Source organism: Oncorhynchus clarkii, chromosome 22, assembly GCF_045791955.1.
Source record: "Oncorhynchus clarkii lewisi isolate Uvic-CL-2024 chromosome 22, UVic_Ocla_1.0, whole genome shotgun sequence".
Taxonomy (NCBI): Eukaryota; Metazoa; Chordata; class Actinopteri; order Salmoniformes; family Salmonidae; genus Oncorhynchus; species Oncorhynchus clarkii.
The window spans coordinates 21788037-21811289 of record NC_092168.1 but is presented as its reverse complement, the minus strand read 5'-3'; the positions used below and the strand labels follow the sequence as shown (position 1 = coordinate 21811289).

At 42.7% G+C, this 23253-nt stretch overlaps 1 protein-coding gene across 1 annotated transcript; it reads left to right on the top strand.

Annotated features, from left to right (window-relative positions):
• Window positions 1-18645: 18645 nt before the first annotated feature.
• On the top strand, window positions 18646-19839 carry LOC139380701 (high-affinity lysophosphatidic acid receptor-like). The gene has a single exon (XM_071123636.1). It carries the CDS (start codon window positions 18652-18654, stop codon window positions 19837-19839), a length of 1188 nt encoding a protein of 395 aa, XP_070979737.1. The 5' UTR covers window positions 18646-18651.
• Window positions 19840-23253: the final 3414 nt, after the last annotated feature.

Here is a 23253-nt window from a genome sequence, read left to right as displayed (position 1 = left end):
GTTCTGCAGACCGACTAGAGGTACTGTAGATGGAAAAGAGAGAGAGAGAAAGGGGAGGGAAGGGGTTAGAGCGAAGGAAGGTCTTGAAATCATTTCAATGTGAGATAGAGGCTCATCCTGGCTTTGAGCGTCTGAGGATGTTTGACTCAGAATGCTTGAATGTTGATGTGTGTGTCAATGTGTGTGTGTGTGTGTGCACACACACACACATTGACACACACATCAACATTCAAGCATTCTGAGTCATGCGCCTGTTCTGTGCCTTGTCTCTCCTGAAACACTCAACATCTCTCTATTGAAACTATGGCATGGTTTTGCAGGCAGGTCACCTGTGATACAAGTCAGTATTCGACATCCATTCATGTCTGAGGACATCAGTTGACGTGGAAACTGGCCACTGGGGTAACAGTGAGCGCTGTTACCTTCAAGAAAGTTTTGGTTTTGCTAGCTGGATGGTGGATGGGCGTAAGCAGCTTCCTCTGGTGCGAAAGAGCCAAGAGGTTGCACGTTCGAATCCAGCGCAAACATTTTTACAAAATAGATTTTGGTTCCCAAATCTTAACCCTTACCGTAACCATTCTGAGTTAATGCCTAACGTTAAAGCCTAAACTTAACCCTAACCTTAAAAATGTGAAATTAATGGCTACACTTAACCTTAAACACTTCGAAATTTGACGTTTGGAACAACTTCGAAATTTGACGTTTGAGAAACATGCATGAATGTCTAATTCTGATGTGAGACTGAGAGCTTATTGTGGTTTGACCACATTCTACTACCTAGCATTAATGTGTTTTAGTACCCCTTAGACACCAACGAAGCAAGTTTTTTTTTTACAAACTGCCAACAATACTCCTCTATTTTATATACTCAGATTCAGTGTTGAACATGATTCTTGTCTAAACTACTCCATGCTGGCTCTCGTAGTGAGTGATGTGATGGAGTATCCAGCTCTCTCCATCAGGAGGGAAGGATGGAATCTCATGGAAGAGGAAATGAATTCTCTCACCAGTGAGTGAGCAGCGTGCTATGCCGTGTGGATGCCACGGAACGTGACCAGCATACATGTGCCTGGCCGTCGGAGTGGAACGAGCTTGATGGGTACTTTCGACACGTGGGCGTGATGCCAATTTAGACAAGCATGCATGCCCGTGAACGGCAAGTGTGGGGGGAAGGGGGAGGGGTTGTGTATGTGTGTGTGAGAGAGAGAGAGAGAGAGAGAGAGAGAGAGAGGGGGGGGGGGGGAGAACGAGAGAGAGAGAGAAAGAGAGAGAGAGAGAGAGAGAGAGAGAGAGAGAGAGAGAATACTGATACAGTGTCCTACCAATCCAAATTAAATTACCCTTTACTGGGGACATTCTCACCCAACAGCACTGGCTCTGGAGCCTATAAACAGAGTATCACTAATTTATCATGCATGCTCCAGTACAATATAAAGACCATAGACCTGTGGGTGTGGTATGTGGACATCAGTGGTGGCTGGTGGGAGGAGCTGTAGGAGAACAGGCTCATTGTAATAAGTTTCCATATACTTTTCCATTACTTCCATTCCAGCTATTACAAGGAGCCCGTCCTCCTATAGCTACTCCCACCAGCCTCCTCTGGTAGAAATGTACTCAACATTTCACTCAATTAAATCTCAAGACGATATAGATTTCTCCATGAACAGGGTGAATCAGAACTTTTATACAAAACACAGGTGGGGATGCATACTGTGTGTGGAGCTGTTACAATATGAAAACTTGTGGGTGTGTGTGAGCATGCCTATTTGCAAATGGGAGTGTATCTCCACTGACCTCTTAAAGACTCCATCCTGGGTGTAAATCCAAATATTCATAAACACTATGACAATACTGCCATCTACTGGGAATAATACAGTTCTGGTACATGTCAGTGATATAATGTTTGACTATTTCGCACTAGTCTTTCCTTTCCTTTCCTCGTTTCTCTCCTCTCCTTCCATGCTCCCCCGATCCACCTGTCTGCCTGCACATCCGCCTGAGAATTTCACAGTACTGTGTGTGTGTGTGTGAGTGACAGGGTACTGATCTCAAGTGAAAAAGACATGAACATGTTCTACACATGGTAGCCGAAGTAGCAGGCATGTCTAAAGAATATTGTTGATCTCATGTAGGCCATAGTGTTCTTGAATACATTTAGTAGATTGTAGAGGGGATTGATGAGGTGTGTGTAGTCCCAATGTAGTTGCTTTTTCTTTTGACATGTCTGTTGTCCAGGTAGACCTATTGACATGTCTGTTGTCCAGGTAGACCTATTGACATGTCTGTTGTCCAGGTAGACCTATTGACATGTCTGTTGTCCAGGTAGACCTATTGACATGTGGGGAGATCTGTTCATTCTCTCTTTATTCAGTCTCGGTTAGTGAATGAGGGTATTTATTATGATAGATGATCTGCTGTAGAATTCCTTGTGTGCATCGTTGGTAGCATGTTTCGAATTCGTCTTCCATAAGTTTTTTCAATACAAGATGTGCTTGCTAAATGAATAATAGTGAATAATAATAGTATTCGGCCAGTCGATGTTCATCTTCAACGCAACACCTTGAAACCAGTGGATCGCTCCGCGCTTCGCGCCTCAGCAGGCGACTGGACAGGTTTTGATTACCGATTGCGAAAAGCAAAGAGGTTTGGAGTGGATTCTGGATGGAAGGAGGCGAGGGAATGGGTTTCTTCCGTGGACGGTGTGTCTTCCTAAACGTCTTCTATTGATAACAGGCATAGGACATCTGAACAAGCCACCTCGGTCAGACTCATCATCAAGGGAATTGTGACTCGCAGTGATTAAAGGTATTTAATCAGTAATTTATCACAATTTCTAGGTTATATAATTAAGGCGCTCGAAACCATGCGCATTGTTCTAGTCTACTTGCTGAGAATAGAGAGGAATGATGATTATGGTGTAGCCTATTTAGCGAAATGTATGACAAAACAGTCAGTTACATAATACTGAATGCGGGCGAAATTGTCAATTGCTTGACTGAATAAGTGAATCTTTAATCAGCTATAAAGGTATTCCGAATTTTAAAGATGGAGAAAGAATGGGTGCGCATAATGATAGCAGATTGTTTAAATATGAAATCTCGATCAGATTTTACTAGATACCTTACTATGGTTATGGGGAGGTGAACATATAGCCTACACTCTTAGAAAAAAGGATCTGGATAGAACCAAGAATAGTTATATTGCGTGCTTCATATAAGGCATCCCTAAAGGTTCTATGATCAGGTTGGTTCTTTGATCAGAACCCCATTGGTTCTTCTTCACTGAACCAAAAGTGATTCTATATAGAACCCTTGGGTTCCATATAAGGTTCTATATGGAACCGATTTCGATATAGAAAGCATAGAACACTTTATGGTTTTATCCAGGACCATGGACCATTTATCCAGGACCAGAGTGTAGGCCTTCTGTTCAGGTCTGACTGGATATCTTCTTTTGGATGAGCTCCTCTCTGTTGTATGGTGAGAAGTTTGCACAACAAAAAGGATGAAACAAAGGTTCTATGTATATTGCATCAATAATTAGATATTCAGTCAAACAATTGCTTGTTTCAAACACATTCTGTCACATGTAACTGGACTGTTTTTCAGACCTGCTGGTCTCTCTCACTCACACATGCGCGTGCACACACACACGTGCACACACACACACACACACACACACACACACACACACACACACACACACACACACACACACACACACACACACACACACACACACACACACAGTCACGCATGCACACGCACACATACACAAACAGACACACACACAGTTTTGTATTGCTATCCTTGTGGGGGACAAAAAAGGTATTCCCATCCAAAATTCTATTTTCCCTAACCCCTAACCCTAAACCTAACCCTAACTTTAACCCTTAACTTAACCAAAACCCTAAACTTAACCCCAAATCCCTAACCGTAAAACTATACCTAACCCTAACGCCTAACCGTAACCCTTAACTCTAACCCTAATTGTAACCCTAACCCTAAACCTAACCCAGAGCCTAAAATAAATGTAAAAACACACTCACGCACACGCACACGCACACACGCGCGCGCGCACACACACACACACACACACACACACACACACACACACACACACACACACACACACACACACACACACACACACACACACACACACACACACACACACACACAGCCTATTTAAAGTGGAACTGACAGCATTTAGCGACATCAAATCTTATTAAAATCTGTTCATATACAGTGCATTCGGAAAGTATTCAAACCCCTTGACTTTTTCAACATTTTGTTACATTACAGCCTTATTCTAAAATTGATTCAATTGTTTTTTCCCTCATCAATCTACACACAATACCCCATAATAACAAGCAAAAACTGTTTGTGCAAATGTATATAAAAAACAACGTAAATATAACATTTACATAAGTATTCAGACTCTTTATTCAGTACTTTGTTGAATCGCCTTTGGCAGTGCTTACAGCCTCGAGTCTTCTTGGGTATGATGCTACAAGCTTGGCACACCTGTATTCGGGGAGTTTCTCCCGTTCTTCTCTGCAGATTCTCTCAAGCTCTGTCAGGTTGGACAAGGAACGTCGCAGCACAGCTATTTTCAGGTCTCTCCAACGATGTTAGATCGGATTGAAGTTCAGGCTCTGGCTGGGCCGCTCAAGGACATTCAGAGACGTGTCCCAAAACCTCTCCTGCGTTGTCTTGGCTGTGTGCTTAGGGTCGTTGTTAGTCGATGCTGCAGAAATGTTTTGGTACCCTTCCCCAGATCTGTGCCTCAACACAATCCTGTCTTGGAGCTCTACGGACAATTTCTTCCACGTCATGGCCTGGTTTTTGCTCTGACATGCATTGTTAACTGTGGGAACTTATATAGACAGGTGTGTGCCTTTCGAAATCATGTCAAATCAATTACATTTTTCACAGGTGGACTCCAATCAAGTTGTAGAAACATGTCAAGGATGATCAATGGAAACAGGATGCTCCTGAACTCAATTTAAAGTCTCATAGCAAAGGCTCTGAATACTTATGTAAATAAGTTATTTCTGTTTTTTATTTGTAATAAATTAGCTACAAATTTCACTTTGTCTTTATGGAATATTGTTTGTGAAAAAAAATATTGAATCTATTTTAGAATAAGGCTGCAATGTAGCAAAATGTGGAAAAGTCAAGGGGTCTGAATACTTTCCGAATGCACTGTACACCCCCAGGAATAATATGAGACTCAGATATGTTCATTTTCACATTTAACTTATTCAATTCTTAGAATGTTTGGGAATTACATATACTAAGGCATTTCTGAAAATTCTATAGCAATATAGAGTGGGAAAGCGGCTGTGCGTTTGGACAATTAATAGACACTGCAGGAAATAAAACCTATTATAAACTGGGTGGTTCGAGCTCTGAATGCTGATTGGCTGACAGCTGTGGTATTTCAGGTCGTATACTATGGGAATGAAAAAACATTTATTTTTACTGCTCTAATTAATTTGGTAGCCAGTTTATAATTGCAATATGGCACCTCATGGGTTTGTGGTATATGGGAAATATACCACGGCTAAGGGCTGTATCCAAACACTCGCGTTGAGTTGTGCATAAGAACAGTCTTTAGCCATGGTATTTTAGCCAGATATCACACATTTATTGCTTAAATAAACCACCTGTCCTGATAAACCCTCTTAAGCTTTTAAAGCTAGTTGGCTGTCAAAATTGCACTGATAAACGATGGGGAATGGCCTGCTCATCCTTCTGCAGCTTGCCTGCCAATGTATGCATTGTCCCAACCAACCACCCAAGCTAACTGGCTAAAGTTGGCTACATTGCTAGCTAGCTACTTCCAGACACAAATGAGAGAACTCCTCACTGACGATTGTACTCACCCTAGCAGAGCTGGTTAGGCTGTTTATATGTTATATAGAGCGTTAGTGACTAACTATCACTTTTTACGTTTACTGACACCGGTCATACAAGCATTTTGCTACACCCGCAATAACATCTGATAAATATGTGTATGTGGCCAATACAATTTGATTTAATTTCAGAAAGGGCCTTGCACATTTGTAAATGCATCAGTTATTCTGCGCTCTGGCACACTCAGACAAGAGTGCTCTGAAATCGGAGTAGATAGGTAGCCAGAGTGAATTTCTTTACCTGTGTAGCCACCAAAGAATGATACGAGAGGAAAAAGTCAGTCACTAACCCACTCCTCCAATGACATGATGTCCTCCCAGCAGGTAGCTAGCTAGCTATCTAGCTAACGTTAGGCTCTGTGTTTTTAGCTTGCTACATACAGTATTAGCCACATTATGACTGACTTGTGATCATTGAAATTGGTAGTTTGATTGTATTGACATAAGTTACGTTCGTCCATTTTTGTCCTAAATATTGAGTCATTGAAACTGAAACAATGCATCCTGAATAGAGGCAGCAAACAATGTACCAGGCCAGCTGTTATTTACCACCTGGCACAATGTATTTTTAACTACCAAGAAATGTATTGGTGAATTATATTAATCATGCATTGAACTGCATCCATCTACTCTGCCAACAATGCCTTAGTGTACATCATGGAATGTTAAGTCGATTAGAACCTATTTTTAAAACCTCTTATAAAGTTGGGTTTGTAGCATAAACTGTGAATTTGATATTTTTGACTGATATTATGATTGTCTGTTTGTTTCATATCTGCAAAGTAGTTAAAAGGCTGTCAGTTCCACTTTAAGTACACAGCTACTCTCAATCATTGCAGGTCTGTCATCCCAGCAACCATATATTGACCTGATGAAGAAGAGGTCTGTTCTCTTTGTGTTGCCTGAATTGTAATCTGGATTCTCATTGGATAGAGTGCATTGAAGTGGCATAAGTACACCAAATAGTTTTCTGATATCTCATTGGATAGAGTTCATCGATGTGAGTAGCCTACACCAAACAGTGGATGGATAAAAACACAGCCAGATTATATATGTACACCATATTGATTGTATAGTTGATACTAAGATGCTCAGACAATCTGTTGTTGTAAGGAGTGCAGGCAGGGTAGCAGTATAGAGCAAAGCCTAAAATGTATCATAGGAAACAGTGTGTTTTATTGAATCCAATTGATGTCGATGTAGGTATTAACAGGAGTAACATGAGTGAGTGCCAGACTAGGTGGCCAGGTCATCTTGAGCATGTAATAATGGCACCTGCTGCCATCAGTCAGTCAGTCAGTCAGTCAGTCTGTCATATCTGTGTGACATCCTCCTGGTCATACTCTGCCATTCCAGGCCCGTGTTGAATACACTGGCACATATAAACTGCACATATAGTTAGAAACTTCTTCAGGATCGGTGGGTCCCCTGCGGGACAGTTGAGCTAATGTAGGCTAATGCGATTAGCATGTGGTTGTAAGTGTCATGACGTTGGCCTAGGGGTAGGTTTATGACAGTCATAAATACCTCTTCCCCCCTTTTTCCTCTCTCTACCCTACTGATGTTACATTTGCAAAACCCTTGGTTAACATAGAGATTCTGGGAACATCAGAAGGTGGGGGGAAATTAACTATATTCTTGTAATCCGACCAATTGAACATATGAATATGATGAATATGATGTCAGTTCGGTGGTCATCTGAGACATTCTCATCAATGATAAGATGACATAAACTCTACAGTGGAAAGTCTACACATCAGAGTTATCGGATTCACATGGAATTGTTGTTCAATTTAAATGTTTGAATATGAAATTATTCGTGATGGGATGAAATGTGACTGTAGCTTCTAAAATGTGAGATTTGGGTTTTCATAAGATAGGGCTCTGCTCAATCAGTGGCCCGCCCCTGTGAAGGGACATGGGCTATACAACTTTTCAAACATGCCCTCCTCTCCCTTCTTATATAAGCCCTTGACGACAATATAACCTCCTGTTCCGAGGACGACGGTCCGATGTCAGAATGGTTCAGATAATAACTACAGAACGAAGCCAACATCAGCATGAGCTTTGGTTGCGCATGGTATGAACTTTGAACCCTTATTCAATACCTCCTAGACGTTGAGTTAGCAACAGCAGATGCTGTTACGCACACCTCTATGAAGAGGGAACGCAACACCCTGCTATAACTCAACTCTCCGTGAAGTGAAAGAGGTATGGAGGTATGGACTGTAGGCGTGAGTAAGGATGACAACAGACAGAATGTGGTACCGTTTACAAGGACTTTATTCCTTTACACGGTAATATGGGGAAAAGGGACTGGACGGAACCAAAGCAAAGAAAGTAAAGAAAGTAAATCTCAAAGCCCCCTCTCCGATCTTACCTGCCTAACCAATACTTACCTAATTTAGCTCCATCTGGTGCCCTAACCAAAATACAGGGGGTGGTCCTCCCAGGTCTTACCTATTGTGCCTAGACAATGAATATACTACGGGTATATGTATGCCCGCGGGTCTCTTGCCTAAGCACTCCCTAGGTGCCTTCCCCTTCCCCCCTGGGAACAAATGAAACAGGATAACAAATAATTGCTCAAACAAACTAAGAAACAAAGGACATCAAATAAGCTCTATCTGAGCAAAAAACTCACAGAACATACCACTTCCCAGCAATGAACTCCCAGCAAAATCAACCTCCAGCAAAATCTACCTATCACAATCAATCGCTCTGCAATGACCTCCCAGCAATGAACCCCCAGCAAAATCTACCTATCACAATCAATCGCTCTGCAATGACCTCCCAGCAATGAACCCCCAGCAAAATCAACCTCTCTCCTGAACAGAACACTGGCTTTTATATAGCTTCTGAAGGAATGGGTAATTGGTGACAGCTGTGTCTTGACGAGGGGGTGGGGTCAGCTCTCCAATTAGCCCTGGAGTCGACCAATCAGCTGCTTGAGGGATTTCAGGAAGCCATTTTCCTGAAATAAACACATGCAAATACACAAACTACAACACATAAACTGGGGAACGTAACAGATGCAAACGAGGGTTAGGAAGGAACAGACAGAGTATCCCGTCTATCACTCAACGACTTTACTACAACGTATCCAAATGACCACCAGAGACATTCTTCAAAAGTACTCGATTTGGCAACACGGCCTTCCATCTACCACCAACCTACCGAAGCGCAGCTCAGAGTAAATATTCATTGCATTTTTCTTTTCCAAATGGGCGGTAATTTAGAATGCATAAGATACTGTATTTACGATAGCACAGCTTTGCCCTTTGTTCCTCAGTCTTCCCGCTCTTTCACTCAAACCCAGCCCTTTTCTTTTGTGTAACCAGCTGTCATATCTGTTCCGCCCGCCAGGGACGTTTTCCTTTATGACGTAATTTGTAATTAAGCTATGATTTAATTATGTGTATGTGTAATTCTGTGTGATTAGTTAGGTATTTAGTAAATAAATAATTAAACCCTATTTTGTATGGCTGATTCAAATTGTTAGCTAGGGTTCGTGCAGATAAACCAAGAATTTACAACTTTCAGATGAGACTGAATTAAGATGACGATTAATATTGACTGCTATTGATGTAAAAGAGAGTTTATTCGGAAGATAACATTCGGAAGATAACATTCGGAAGATAACAGCTCTATAAAAATTATTTTGTGGTGCCCGACTCTCTAGTTAATTACATTTACATGATTAGCTCAATCAGGTAATATTAATTACGGATAAATCATTTTATAGAAAAGCATGTCATATCACTTAATCCAGCATAGCCAAAGACACAACATAAGTAACAAGAACATTTCCCAGGACATAGACATATCTGATATTGGCAGAAAGCTTAAATTCTTGTTAAACTAGCTGCGCTGTCCAATTTACAGTAGCTATTACAGTGAAATAATACCATGCTATTCTTTGAGGAGAGTGCACAGTTTTGAACATGATAATTATTAATAAACAAATTAGGCACATTTGGGAAGTCTTGATACAACATTTTGAACAGAAATGCAAGGGTTCATTGAATCAGTCTAAAACTTTGCACATACCCTGCTGCCATCTAGGGCTGGATAAATACATGATGGACTTTCTCTTACATTTCAAAGATGATGGTACAAAATACATAAAAATAAACAGTTGTTTTTTTCTTTGTATTATCTTTTACCAGATCTAACGTGTTATATTATCCTACATTCCTTTTACATGTCCACAAAGTGTTTCCTTTCAAATGGTACCAAGAATATTCATATCCTTGCTTCAGGGTCTGATCTACAGGCAGTTAGATTTGGGTATGTCATTTTAGGCAAAAATTGAAGAAGGGTCTGATCCTTAGAAGGCAGGATGGAAGGAAAGAAAGAAAGAAAGAAGAGAGGAAGGAAGAAGTACATGTATGCAATTCCTTAAGGAAAATGTGAAATTTCCACGTTTTGTAAAATGGAAAACGTTTCATGCCTGTGTGTCCATGTATGCTGATGAATCAACCCTGTACGCATCAGCAACCCCAGCTCATGAAGTCACTGAAACCCTTAGCAAAGAGTTGGTCTGTATTGGAATGGGTAGTAAAAAATTGGTCCTGATCATCTCTAAAACTACGAGCATTGTATTCGGTACAAATCATTGCCTAACTTGGGCTCCCGAGGGGTGCAGCGTTCTGTCACGAACCGGCTCAAAGCCCGTAACAAAGGGAGACAACGTGGAGATAAGGAGTAACAAAATATATATTTATTAACTAAAGCAACTAAGGAAAATATACAATGATGTGTGTAATCAGTAATCAGTAGTGTAAGTGAGTTTTGCGTGCATGAATGTGATAATGCAGGGTGTTGAAAGGTGCCAAAGCAAACAAACAAAAGGCCACCAAGAACCACAACACAATCTACAAAGGTGTCTGCATGGAGAGTCTCTTCCATGAATGTGGAAGAGGTCTATTTATCCTGGGAGACACCTGGCCCAGGTGTTTCCCATGAAGCTGACGACCCTCCCAACTCCGCCCACCGGCATCCTAATAAGGAAACAAGAACAAAGACAGAATACAGCAGACAGAGTGGGAGGGTCGTCACAGTTCTAAGGCACTACATCTCAATGCTAGAGGTGTCACTACAGACCCTGGTTCGATTCCAGGCTGTATCACACCCGACCGTTATTGAGAGTCCCATAGGGCAGCGCACAATTGGCCCAGCGTCGTTTAGGGTTTGGCTGGGGGTAGGCCGTCATTGTAAATAAGAATTTGTTCTGAACTGACTTGCCTAGTTAAATAAAGGTTAAATAAAAAATTGTAAAAGTCCTAGAAATCAGCTGAATATGGTAATGAATGGTGTGGCTGTTGAACAACTTGAGGAGACTAAATTACTTGGTGTTACCTTAGATTGGGGTGGCAGGTAGCGTAGTGGTTAGAGCGTTGGGCCAGAGTTCGCACTGTTAGGTGATCTAAACTGGGATATGCTTAACACCCCGGCTGTCCTGCAATCTAAGCTAGAGGCCCTCAATCTCACACAAATTATCAAGGAACCTACCATGTACAACTCTAAATCCATAAACATGGGCACCCTCATAGATATCATCTTTTCCAATTTGCCCTCTAAATACACCTCTGCTGTCTTAAACAAGGATCTCAATGATCACTGCCTCATTACCTGCGTCCGTAAGGGGTCCGCGGTAAAACGACCACCCCTCATCGCTGTCAAACGCTTCCTAAAACATTTCAGCGAGCAGGCCTTTCTAATCAACCTGGCCCGGGTATCCTGGAAGGATATTGACCTCATCCCGTCAGTACAGGATGCCTGGTTATTTTTTTAAAGTGCTTTCCTCACCATCTTAAATAAGCATGCCCCATTCAATAAATGTAGAACTAAGAAAATATATAGCCCTTGGTTCACTTCAGACTTGACTGCCCTTGACCACTACAAAAACATCCTGTGGAGTACTGCATTAGCATCGAATAGCTCCCGCGATATGCAACTTTTCAGGGAAGGTAGGAACCAATATGCACAGTCAGTTAAAAAAGCAAAGGCTAGCTTTTTCAAACAGAAATTTGCATCCTGTAGCACAAATTCCTAAAGGTTTTGGGATACTGTAAAGTCCATGGAGCATAAGACCTCCTCCCAGCTGCCCACTGCACTGAGGCTAGGAAACACTATCACCATCGATAAATCTACGATAATCAACCATTTCAATAAGCATGTTTCTATGGCTGGCCATGCTTTACAGCTGGCTACCCCTACGCCGGCCAACAACTCTGCACCCCCCTTCTCCTTCACCCAAATCCAGTCAGTTGATGCTCTGAAAGAGCTGCAAAATCTGGACCCCTACAAATCAGATGGGCTAGACAATCTGGACCTTCCCTTTCTAAAATTTTCCCCTGCAATTGTTGCAACCCCTATTACTAGCCTGTTCAACCTCTCTTTCATATCGTCTGAGATCCCTAAAGATTGGAAAGCTGCTGCGGTCATCCCCCTCTTCAAAGGAGGAGACACTCTAAACCCAAACTGTTACAGACCTATATCTATGCTGCCCTGCCTTGCTAAAGTCTTTGAAAGCCAAGTTAACAAACAGATCACGGACCATTTCGAATCCTACCGTACCTTCTCTGCTATGCAATCTGGTTTCCGAGCTGGTCATGGGTGCATCTCAGCCACGCTCAAGGTCCAAATGATATCATAACCACCATCGATAACAGACAGTACTGTGCAGCCGTCTTCATCGACCTGGCCAAGGCTTTCGACTCTGTCAATCACTGTATTCTTATCGGCAGAATCAATAGCCTTGGTTTCTCAAATGACTGCCTCGCCTGGTTCACCAACTACTTCTCTGATAGAGTTCAGTGTGTCAAATCGGAGGGCCTGTTGTCCGGACCTCTGGCAGTCTCTATGGGGGTGCCACAGGGTTCAATTCTCGGGCCGACTCTTTTCTCTGTATATATCAATGATGTCGCTCTTGCTGCTAGTGATTCTTTGATCCACCTCTACGCAGACGACACCATTCTGTATACATCTGGTCTTTCTTTGGACACTGTGTTAACTAACCTCCAGGCGAGCGTCAATGCCATACAACTCTCCTTCTGTGGCCTCCAACTGCTCTTAAATGCAAGCAAAACTAAATGCATGCTCTTCTACCGATCGTTGCCCACACCTACCCACCCGTCCAGCATCACTACTCTGGCCGGTTCTGACTTAGAATATGTGGACAACTACAAATGCCTAGGTGTCTGGTTAGACTGTAAACTCTCCTTCCAGACTCACATTAAGCATCTCCAATTCCAAAAAGAAATCTAGAATCGGCTTCCTATTTTGCAACAAAACTCACATGTGCAATTGCATGTTGTCAGGTGTAGTTTCATGGTATCACATGTTGAAATTCTGCATGCCCATGTTGTCACATTTACAGTATTTCACATGAGATCCTGTTTTCACATGTGTAGTGTCATGTTAACACATGTTGCTTTTACATGTTGTTACATGTTATCACATTAACTTCACATAAGATCACATGCGATTACATGAAATTCATGTGGTTTTTCTGTAAGGGTATTTCAGAGCTGGACGTCCTTGTTTCATTAGGTCACTTTCCACTTGTGATGATTTAGATGATAACTTTAATAGCAAATTAAGGGCAACCATTGATGCCTTAGCACCAGTAAAGGCCACACCCTTGGATGAGTGAGGAAACTAATAAATGAAAGACAAATTGCAAAAAGGCAGACTGGGAGTGGAGAAATTCAAAGTTGCATGTCCATTATGATATTTTCATAGAGCAACTTGGCGTATATAACAAGGCATTTAGAAATGCCAGAAATGCTCATTTTTGTAACTTGATCACTAAATGCCAAAATCATTTCAGAGTGCTCTTCTTAACCATTGATGGCCTGACAAATCCTACCCCCGCAAACCTATGTGAACTTTTCTCCGAATCGAAATGTGATGAGTTTGCTGCAAATTTTAGAAACAAGATAACAAACATTAGGCTGGGTTTCAGTCAAGCAAGACCTGATAAGAAGTTTGATGATATGTGCCCTAGCCTACCAAGCAAAGGTCGTAGGTAGGAAAGTGGTATCACAACTTAAGCTTTCTACCTGCCTTCTCGATCATATCCTCCCCACCTTCAAAAAAGTGTTTAATTGCCTATCTGAAGAAGTGCAAGCTACTGTTAATCACGCCCTGTTCACAGAGATTTTCGTCACTGCACTAAAAACTGCTATGGTGAAACCCCTTCTCAAGAAAAGTAATCTAGAACCTTCAGCTCTTGACAATTGTTGTTGAATCTCCAACCTTACATTTTTAAGCAAAATTCAGGAGAAATTGGTTTTCTAACAGCTCAATAATTTTTTAAGTGCCAACTGTATTTAAAAAAAAAATCCAATCTGCTTTCTGGGCCCACCACAGCACAGCACAGACAGCCTTAGTTAAAGTGGTAAATGATTTTAGAGCCAACACAGATGCCAGACAGCTCGTTAGGTTGCTGCGCAGCTATTTTCAGGTCTCTCCAGAGATGTTCGATCGGGTTCAAGTCCGGGCTCTGACTGGGCCACTCAAGGACATTCAGAGACTTGTCCCGAAGTCACTCCTGCGTTGTCTTGGCTGTGTGCATAGGGTCATTGTCCTGTTGGAAGGTGAACCTTCGCCCCAGTCTGAAGTCCTGAGTGATCTGGAGCAGGTTTTCATCAATGATCTCTTTCTATTTGCTCCTTTCATCTTTCCCTCGATCCTGACTAGTCTCCCAGTCCCCGCCACTGAAAAACATCCCCACAGCATGATGCTGCCAAACCATGCTTCACCGTAGGGATGGAATTGGCCAAGTGATGAGCGGTGCCTGGTTTGCTCCAGATGTGACGCTTGGCATTCAGGCCATAGAGTTCAGTATTGCTTTCATCAGACCAGAGAATCTTGTTTCTCATGGTCTGAGAGTCCTTTAGGTGCCTTTTTGACAAACTCCAAGCGAGCTGTCATGTGCCTTTTACTGACGAGTTTCTTCTGTCTGGCCACTCTACCATAAAGGCCTGATCGGTGGAGTGTGGCAGAGATGGTTGTCCTTCTGGAAGGTTCTCCCATCTCAACAGAGGAACACTGGAGCTCTGTCAGAGTCACCATCAGGTTCTTGGTCACCTCCCTGACCAAGGCCCTTCTCCCCTGATTGCTCAGTTTGGCTGGGCGGCCAGCTCTAGGAAGTGTCTTGGTGGTTTCAAACTTCTTCCATTTAATAATTATGGAGACAACTGTGTTCTTGGGGACCTTCAATGCTGCAGAAATGTTGTGGTACTCTTCCCCAGATCTGTGCCTTGACACTATCCTGTCTCGGAACTCTACAGGCAATTCCTTCGACCTCATGGCTTGGTTTTTGCTCTGACATGCACTGTCAACTGTGGGACCTTATATAGACAAGTGTGTGCCTTCCCAAACCATGTACAATCAATTGAATTTACCACAGGTGGACTCCAATCAAGTTGTAGAAACATCTCAAAGATGATCAATGGAAACATGATGAACATGAGCTCATTTTCGAGACTCATAGCGAAGGGTCTGAATTTTTATGTAAATAAGGTATTTCTGTTAATTATTTGTAATAAATTTGAAAAAAATTCTAAAACCTTTTATCGCTTTGTCATAATGGGGTATTGTGTGTAGATTGATAAGGATAATGTTTTATTTAATCAATTTTTGAATATGCAACATAACAAAATGTTGAAAAAGTGAAGGAGTCTGAATACTTTCCGAATGCACAGTATCTCAGAGAAAATAAATAGATGTATTACATGTGGCTTTCCACAAGGTTCAATTTGGGTCCTGTACATGGCAGCATTATCAGAAAGCACAGTATAGATTTTCGCTGCTACACAGACTATACACGACTTTACATTTCTGTGTCACCAGAGGATTTTAGCTCCACAGATAAATTATTAGACTGTATTAGTGATTTAAGTAGTTGGATGGCTCACAACTTCCTCCAGCTAAATCAAGACAAGAGAAAATGTGGCCGCACATAATAATTCACGGGCAATAAAGACAAAACACCAGGTAAAAAACCTAGGTGTCATTTTACATTGACTACTGTAATGCTCTCCTGTCTGGTCTAACCAAAAAAGACATTGGTCAACTGCAAAACATACATAATTCTGCAGCACAGATACTGACCAAGACCAGATGGAGAGCACACATTACACTGGCTTTAAGGCCTCTGCACTGACTGTCTGTGAGTTTTACAATTCATTTAAAGATAATTGTATTGGTTTTTAAATCAATCCATGATTGGGCACCCCAATACATGTCAGACATGCTTTTAAGTTATGTACCCACTAGGTCCCTCAGGTCCTCTGGTACTGGCCTTTTAACTATCCCAAAGTCCAGGACTAAGAGGCATGGGGAGACATAGCCTGCCAGAGAACCTGAGCAGAGCTGAAACTGTGAACATTTTTAAAAGAGAACTTAAAACACACCTTTGCTTTTCCTTAGGGTGCTTTTTAGTCGTTCAGTTTTTGTTATTCTTTAGTTTTTTTTAATCCTGTTAGGTTTGTTGTGTAGTAAATATTTCAGTTTTCATTTGAATTGTTTTTATATATTTTTCCCTTGTAAAGCACATTGTGTTGCATTCCATGTCTGACATTTGCTGTATAAATAAAGCTTGATTTGATTTGGTCTCTTCAAGACTTATTCATTGTACACTTGTTAAATCTAATACATTTAGCACTTTATATCATTTTTGCTCTCTACAGTATGCATTTGTATCTGTTCAAGCTGTTCGGATTGTTGATTGCTGTAACACGGGGCACCATTGAAAAAGAGACCCTGGTCTTAATTGGGATTCCCTGTATAAATAAAGGTTAAATACAAATATCTAAAGTACCACCTTTTCATCTCGGGACAGATTAAGTGCTCTTGAGTAATCAACTGTGAGAATGCACTGCCGTCTCTCTCTCTCTATATCCCCTCTCTCTCTCTCCGTCTTTCCTTCTGTCTTTCATCTCTCTGTTATATTGCCATATTTATTCTCTCCATCAGGCCACGTGCGGGCCTTTAGCAGTGGGTGGATTTCATCCAACAAGAGATGGAGGGACGGTGAAATGGGGGAGGGCAGCCTGGTAGCAGCAAAGCTCTGTTTCTTCAGAACGGGCTCTACTCATTCCTGTCACATGTATTTATACCAGAGAGTCATTTTACTCCGGCACTGGAGGAAATAGACTAGTAAGTAAGTGTTGAAGGGATGGTTTGATATTTGGATTGTTCCACAAATAAGGTGCAAGAAAACTAAAAGCTGTTTTACCTACCTCAGTGGAGACCAAAGGGATTTTCAGAGTTAGACATCTCTGAGACCGAGTGTGTATGTGGGTCCCAACAGCCCCTCTCAAACACAGACAATATAATGTCACAGACATTTTCAGGTAGCAGAAGGGATGGGTGGGGGGGGGGGGGGGGGGTCCTTGTTGCTGTGGAACTGATGACCTGTTTGCCTCAGTAACAATCACTTACACTTTTGATGCAAGGTCTTGTATGAGAATCTACAGCCATTTTCCAAGGAATAGTTCACATAGAAGTTTCCTTTTGTAAAACTTGAGGCAGTGATATGTTCACAAACGCACATGCACGCACGCACATGCACGCACGCACGCACACACACACACACACACACACACACACACACACACACACACACACACACGCACACACAATGTGATCTCCATATTAATTGGTTGATGAGAGCCATAATGTTGACACAGTGATCCTGTCTTCCAGGTTGTCACCTTCCTGTCTGAGAGCTGCGTAGCTGTTGAGAAGTGCTCCGTGGAACAGGGTACAGGGAAAGGAACAACTTGGTGCAACATGATGGAGTGCTGAAAACAAGAGTATTCCCCAACCCGGTCCTCCACACCACCCCCAGAGCGAGAGAAAGGGTTGAAACCATAGCAACAGTCGTGTCCTGTGAGTGAGCTCTTTTGAGGATGCCACACTTTCATCTGGATTACATTCTGTAGTGGAGCTGCACCAGCAGATGAGATTTTGTTGCATTGTGTGGAAACAGGATGAACATGAGCTCACAGACTTTAGCTGAGTCTCTGTGACAAGCTGATGAGCCATACCCTTGCACCTAGCCCATCACTAGCTTCATTCCTGATTGTGTGGTAATGCTACATATTTGATAATGCTACAAATATGGACTTAAGTTATAAAATAAAATAAAAATGTATTTGTCACATGTTTCATAGACAACAGGTGTAGACTAACAGTGAAATGCTTACGATTCATTTCCAATAATCCAGATAAGATAAAAAATGTAATAAAAATAGTGACTTGAGGAATAAATACAGAGTGAATAACAAATAAAAATAAAGAGTAAAAATGACATAGTTATATATAGGGAGTAACGAGTTGATGTGCAGGGGTACAAGGTGTATGTCCACAGCCCATAGCACTACTATTAATTCACATTGGACAAGACCATAGCGAACGTCGGCTGTGCGCAGTAGTTCACCGGCTGGGTGTCGATGAACAGTGGCTATTCAACAAGTCGGTGCAGTCTGTTTTGTTCTTAAGGAACTATATTGCACTCAAATGATTCTGGTATGCAGGATTTGTTCCTACGTGTTTCTTACGTGTTTCATTTTGCTCCTGTTTCAGACCTTGCCATGAATGAGGAGACCAGGACTTGTGACTTACCGAGGAAGCTGACAACAACACAATCTCAGACGAAAGAACAATGATGCATATCCAGGGCCGGACTGACCGGTAGACTGGTAACCATTGCCATGGAGTTTTGCAACGGCAGCCTGCTGGCTAGGTGTGCCCCCCTGATGGAGCCGGATGAGGAGGAAGGGGTGGTGATTTCACCCCCGCCTTCGCCGCCAGGGGTTGGGGCTACTAGTCCCTTCATGCCTGTCACCCTGCGTGTGATGCTGGCCGCCATCATGATCTTCATGATCACCATTGGTTTCCTGGGAAACGCTATCGTTTGTCTGATCGTCTACCAGAAGCCCGCCATGCGTTCCGCCATCAACCTGCTCCTCGCCACATTGGCGTTCTCTGACATCATGCTCTCGCTGCTCTGCATGCCCTTCACTGCCGTTACCATGGTTACGGCCGACTGGCACTTCGGGGGAGGATTCTGCCGTGCTTTCGTTATGCTCTACTGGCTCTTCGTCCTGGAAGGCGTGTACATCCTCCTCATCATCAGTGTAGACCGCTTCCTAATCATCGTTCAGAGGCAGGATAAGCTGACACCGCACCGCGCCAAGCTGCTCATTGTCGCTTCCTGGGCGCTGTCCCTCTGCGTGGCGCTCCCGTCTGTGATCGGCTGGCGTGCGGGCACGGCGGGTGTGACGGGCATTGGGGAGGCCTGGGCGCCACAGTGCGTGCTGGGCTACAGTGAGTCGCTGTCCGACCGCAGCTACACGGTGCTGCTGGTGGTGGCTGTGTTCTTTGTGCCGTTCGGCATCATGCTCTACTCCTACCTGTGCATCCTCAACACGGTGCGCCGCAACGCCCTACGCATCCACAACCACACCTACGACCAGGCCAGCCTTCCGGCCCTCAACCAGGTCAGCAAGCTGGGTCTTACTGGCCTGCAACGGCCCCCCAAGGTCAATGTGGACATGAGCTTCAAGACCCGTGCCTTCACCACCATCCTCATCCTCTATATCGGCTTCTCTGTGTGCTGGCTACCCCACACCGTTGTCAGTCTGCTGGCCGTGTTCAGCCAAAGGTTCTACTTCAGCCCGGCTTTTTACCCGGTCAGTGTGGGGGCACTTTGGCTCAGCTACCTGAAGACGGTGTTTAACCCCATCATCTACTGCTGGAGGATCAGGAAATTCCGGGAGGCGTGTCTGGAATTTATGCCCAAGAGCTGCAGGCTGTGTCCCAGGTTGCCGGGCCGGAGCCGCAGGAGGGTGAGGCCCAGTAACATCTACGTGTGCAGCGAGATCCAGTCGGCTGTGTGAGGAATTAACACTCCCTCTGAGAACACTTTCTGGTAACAGTGTAAAGCAGTGTTCACCAACCCTGGTCTTGAAGAGCAAAAGGATGCTCCACTGGTGTGAAGGACCTACTATACCTGCTCTATGATTTGTTAAGACATCAGCATGTCAGCAGCATAGACAGTTTGCTGCTGAAACATTCCTGTCTTCTAATTTTTTGGGGGCTTCTGAGTAAGAGCAATCAGCAGAGTACATTCTTGTGTTTTGTCTAAAGTGCTGTGGACACTGGACAGCCATGAACAGAAGAACCCTCTCTCTTTTTTTGACTGTCTTTTTATCCCTTCTCCGAAAAAGACATGAAGAGAGTACAAATGATGCACAACCAGGAACAGAGTTTTCTATTGAACCATTTTCCAGGTTTTTAATTGGCTGAGTACTGTTGGTGATCGTTTACCCAGATGGCTCTTTTATATGTCTGATACTGAAAGTAAATTAAAAGGTTGCATAAAACTTGCAATGAAATGTTGATCAATATAAAAACGGTTGTTTCAGTGAATTAATAATTGATTTAATGAGTTAACTAACAAACCGATTAACATGTGTGTTGACATCAACTATGCAGATGAAGCATATAGACTGAGTATAAATGAAAGATAACAAATCATGGAAACACAGTTATAACTGTTGTTTGTTGTGTACATACACTGTGATAGCATTGTACCTTCCTAATACTGGAACAAAAATATTGTATGTTGGGCATGCTGGTTGACAAAGGTTGAACCTGTTGTCGAACACAGACCACGTTAAGCAGTCCCCTCCCTCTGCAATGTCAATGGTTGTGTTGCTGGGATACTAAAGACCTCTACTGATTGTAGGTTGCGGAGTGTATTTATGTGTGTGAAACCCATATCTGACCCATATCTTCCACAGCAGAACACAGTCTGTGCTGTATGTAATTAATCTCCATCTGTACAGTAGATAAAACTATTTACTGAGAGTAGTTCCAATCTAGGGCATGCCTTGTCAACTCATACACTTTGCGTAAAGTGTGATTATCTCAATTATGCTGCCTTAGTTGAAAGAAAAAACACAGATGACGCGAGACAGAGCACGAGGTACAAGCCTCACAAACAGACGTCTGCAAAATACAAGCCGATGTCGTAACGTTGGTATCATTAATGTGGCGACTGCTGTTTATCGAATAATTATGTGTTTATAATTACGTGATTCAATTCATCAGGCAACCACTAACTCAGTAACCTGGGGAACCTTTGGAAAAGTTTGTTTAATGAGTTACCATTTCCCAAATTAACTCAAAGAATATCAGAATATCGATTTCATATCAGTCGATAATTAATTAATTTCCTAATCAGTCTCATCCCGAACATTGCATAATTCGTAAATCTGCACAAACCCGGGCCTCACTAAATAATTCCGTACCACTCCAATTGAGTTGATTATTTATTTACTAACAATTTAAATGATAATATAAGATACACATCCACACGATGTCAGTGTCCTTTCTCTTAGTGGTCTGTTCCCTTGCACTCGTTTTGTGAGAGTGGACTTCTGAGGAGGCTAATCAGCCGTCTCAACACTCCCAGCTTGGGTAGGAGGGCCGTGTAGACAACCGATGATTTGAAGAGAATAACTGGCTGGTTCTTCTTGAATTCCCCGTCTTATATACAGTAATCAACCGTAGCCTTGATTGTTAAGAGGTTCCTTTGTCCTCTTTCTAGTGTTGCGTTTGGAGTCGCGACTATCTTAGATCACGCTGCAGCTGTGGTCCGTTTTAGTCTAATATGTAAATTCTTAACTCATGTTTTACAACCCCGGGTCACAAAGGGGTGTTTCTGTCTTTATGGCAAGTTTTTGGGGGTGTATCTAGTTACGAGGCAAGGTGTCACAATGTACTATGATCTCGTTAGACAACTGAAATCATAGTTCATTGTTACAAAAACATTCTCTTTGATCTGGATATTTCCTACACAACGCACAGTATGTAAACATCATGTACATATTATGAAAGCTCTTCAAGTTACAACGTTTTTTGTTATAACGTCATTTAACTTTTAATAACGTAACAAAAATGACATTCATTTTCATATTCCATCTATCGTTGTTACCACCATTTTGGCTGATGATATATAATATAATGTCCCAAAGTCCATTTATTGCATGTTACCGTTCTGAGGTAGGTTCTCCATAGGCCCACCATACATTCCATTCCTCCACACTGAGAGAACAAGGGATTCGTCTGCTGCCTTGAGATTTACAATGGGCGTGAGGTGTCATAACCCCCCCCATTAATCCCTCTATACCTCTTCCCCTCTATGGGAGTGAGAGATGTCTCTGTAGGACTGTGATCCACGGTAACCTGACACGAACAGGCCAGTCACGACACAGAGTACTTTCTCCTTGTCAAGTAACGGAGAGATAATTACATGTTTCTCTATCGAAAACCCTGACCAGTCGACGGATAGTGAAATCTCCGAAATTGAACCTGACAAATGAAGAGGAAGAACCTGCGCAGACAGGTGAGGTGTAGGCTTACGGCTTCACCCTAATGATCAGGAAAATGCCCGAGATGACTCTGGCCCAGTGGAAGTACGATTCGTGGAGAAAGTGGATCCATGTCTTTTGGCTGATCCGTTTGTGGTATAAGGTTGGATGAAGAAGGAATTGGGTTCTGTCAGTTCGGGCAAAGTATTCCGATTTTCAGATTGTTGATTTTGTGGGGGAGGGAGAGGGCGCTGGCGTTTCACAACTCAGGACGAAAGCTGTGTCCTGCTTTCCTGAGCAGAGTGCCACTGAAAGGAGTGATACCTGGGGTGGCTTTGAGTGTTGAGGTGGATTGACTGAAGTTGAGGATCACCTGTGTCTGTGATGCACGACGTTTGGTGCGACACATACTGTACCTGGTGGCGAGTGTGAGACTGAACAAACCCTGTCTGTCCTTCTGAGTTTTGATGCAGACTGTTTGCCGGATAAAGTCATGAGAGCTTTTGTTTCAAACCCACTATGGTGTTTCAGGTGCCAAGTTTATGGTCAATTTGCAGCAGTATGTAGGAGGCAGATTCCGAGGTGTAAAAAAATGTGCAAGAGGGCATGGGACAAAGGAGTGTGTACACTCTCCGAAAAAAGGCTTCTAAAAGGGTTCTTCGGCTGTCTCCATAGGAGAACCCTTTTTGGTTCCAGGTAGAACTCTTTCCACAGTGGGTTCTACAAGGAACCCAAAAGAGTTCTACCTGGAACCCAAAAGGGCCCTAATCAAATCAAATCAAATGTTATTGGTCACATACACATGGTTAGAAGATGTTATTGCAAGTGTAGCAAAATACTAATGTTTCTAGATCCGACAGTGCAGCAGTACCTAACAGGTAATATCTAACAATTCCACAACAAAACCTAATATCTAACAATTTCCACACAAAACCT

Bases quoted from the DNA above. Each gene is read 5' to 3' on its own strand.
- LOC139380701 (XM_071123636.1), top strand. From the start codon at position 18,652: ATGGAGTTTTGCAACGGCAGCCTGCTGGCTAGGTGTGCCCCCCTGATG.